The following is a 2,125-nucleotide window of genomic DNA, read 5'->3' on the forward strand; positions in this document are numbered from 1 at the left end:
GTCATAGGTGAATGTTGGTTACGGCTAGCTTTCTTGGTCCAATCTCACAAATGCTTTAAAAATTTACTGGTGGGGATAAAAAGGTGCACAAATACAAAGTACATCCTGCATATGGGGCTGAGTAATGACAGACCAGACACAATGTCAAGAATTACCCCGTGTCCATTGCAAAAAGCACCTATATGAGCATGTGAGTGTCAAAATTGGACCGAAGCAATGAAAGAATGTAACTTGATTAAAGTAGTAACTTGGATTGAAAAAAACATGCTTTTTTTGCACTGAACTGCTGGGTACAAAGGTGTGTCATTTACTCAGGTATGAAATCTCATCAGGATGCACTATGGTAAGAAGCCAGGCCAGAGGAGACCATGAAAATGTAAATTAATAGATATATAAAAATATGCAGTCACTAATTATTACGGTTAGCACTGGGTTTGATCAGTCATGTTCTCACCTCTTTTTCTTTATCACTTTGAACCTCTCGACCTGTTAGGTCTACCCCTTCTTCCAACCACTGACATACTGCATTAAAAAATTCCTATCACTATCCTCCCTTCATCCAAAACTGAAAACAAACATTAGGTCAAATATATACACCAGGATATAAAGTGTAAACTACATTTACATAATGTACATTATTTATAAAGAAGGATTATTTTTATTATGGCAGCAGGATGTGTGCAGCAAAAGAATATTGCATTGAACCTTAACACATCATGGTTTTAATTAGGTATAATTACCTTAAATGTGGTAGGTTTTAAGGTAATAATTAATCTTTGATAAACAAGCTTCCCTTCTGCCCAGTTAAGACAAAATTGAATTAACAGTCTTTTAAATTCTATATGGCCTCAAGGTGTAGTAAAATTTGGGGGGTGATTGTGCTTGGGAGGGTAAAAGTTACAGTAATAATAAAAACCTAGAGTAGAAGTCCTATTCAAAACCTGGTACACCATATTTCCACTTACATGTAGTTGAAAACACTCAGTACTACTCCAAATGTCATTTGTATAACACCTAGAATAATAGACATTTTCATTTTGTAAGAGTTCAGGAAGGTAAGGTGGTTTGTTGCCAAATTCCACATCTGTGAGGGATAAAAAAAAGTGAGAAAAATATGGGAAAGCTGATAACTGGGTAGAATACTGGGAATAAAATACAAAACTAATAGAGATAATAGGGCACATAAATACAGAGAAGGGAAAGCATAAGAGAGATAAATGACAAGGAGGTGAGAGAGCGAAAGGCAAGCATTTGTTATGTAAAACTTTCAGCAAGCTTTAAATAAGTTTTTTTAAACATAGATCATAATTTGTGTGTTGTCAGTTTAAATAAGCAACTTTAAGCCTTTAGAATGCTTCAGCTCTTCTTTACGCCTGCTGAAAGCCTGATGGTAGTTTGTCTAAATTTCAAGAACAATACTGTAACTCTCTAAACTAGACTTGAATGGTACGTAACTCTTAACAGTTTGATCATTTATGTACACAAATTAGGGTGTCTCCAGCAGCAAAAGGATTAAAGGTTACACTTCCAAAGCATATCTATAAAAGACTGCTGCACATATTGCACAATACAAGATTATTCCTTTATGAACAAAGCATAAAAAAAAAACATTAAACCCCAAAAACATATATATGATGGATTGGAGTACCGAAAGTATATTGGTCCTGCCAAAAACGTAATGGGTTGTGCAAATCTTTGTAATTTACTTTCTCAGCTATCTTCTATAAACAAAAAACATCTGCTTTCTATACCATATAATTGAGATGAATGAACAGGTTTTATTCTAAATGAGCTCATCTTGATCAGGAAAGGAAATAAAAGTGACAACACTTTCCCACGGCTACAGTGGAGAGAGAAGATACAACCTAGGATAGGCATTGTGTTACTTGTGGGCATCAAGTCAACTCATTCAAAACTAGTTAAAAAGGAAAAACAAAAAAAAAATTAGAAAAAAAAAATAACCCAAGCTTGATTTAATGATCATGAACATATAATACAGTAATGGAAGGACCATGAGTGCAAAATGAATACCGTATTTTCCGGCGTACAAGACGACTTTTTAACCCCGAAAAATCTATGACAAAGTCAGGGGTCGTCTTGTACGCCGGGTACCAGTACTTACCTG

At 34.9% G+C, this 2,125-nt stretch overlaps 1 protein-coding gene across 1 annotated transcript in view; it reads right to left on the reverse strand.

Moving 5' to 3' along the window:
• The window catches only part of ATP6V0A2 (ATPase H+ transporting V0 subunit a2), a 20,325-nt gene that overhangs the window by 2,766 nt on the left and 15,434 nt on the right, over positions 1-2,125 (reverse strand). Inside the window, exons 6-8 of the mRNA XM_072413929.1 lie at positions 966-1,161; positions 786-796; positions 455-522 (exon numbers count right to left, since the gene is read on the reverse strand). Of these exons, the coding sequence (XP_072270030.1) occupies positions 455-522; positions 786-796; positions 966-1,161 (275 nt within the window). The remainder of the gene's footprint in view (positions 1-454; positions 523-785; positions 797-965; positions 1,162-2,125) is intronic.

The sequence above is a fragment of the Pyxicephalus adspersus genome, chromosome 6 (assembly GCF_032062135.1).
Source record: "Pyxicephalus adspersus chromosome 6, UCB_Pads_2.0, whole genome shotgun sequence".
NCBI lineage: Eukaryota > Metazoa > Chordata > Amphibia > Anura > Pyxicephalidae > Pyxicephalus > Pyxicephalus adspersus.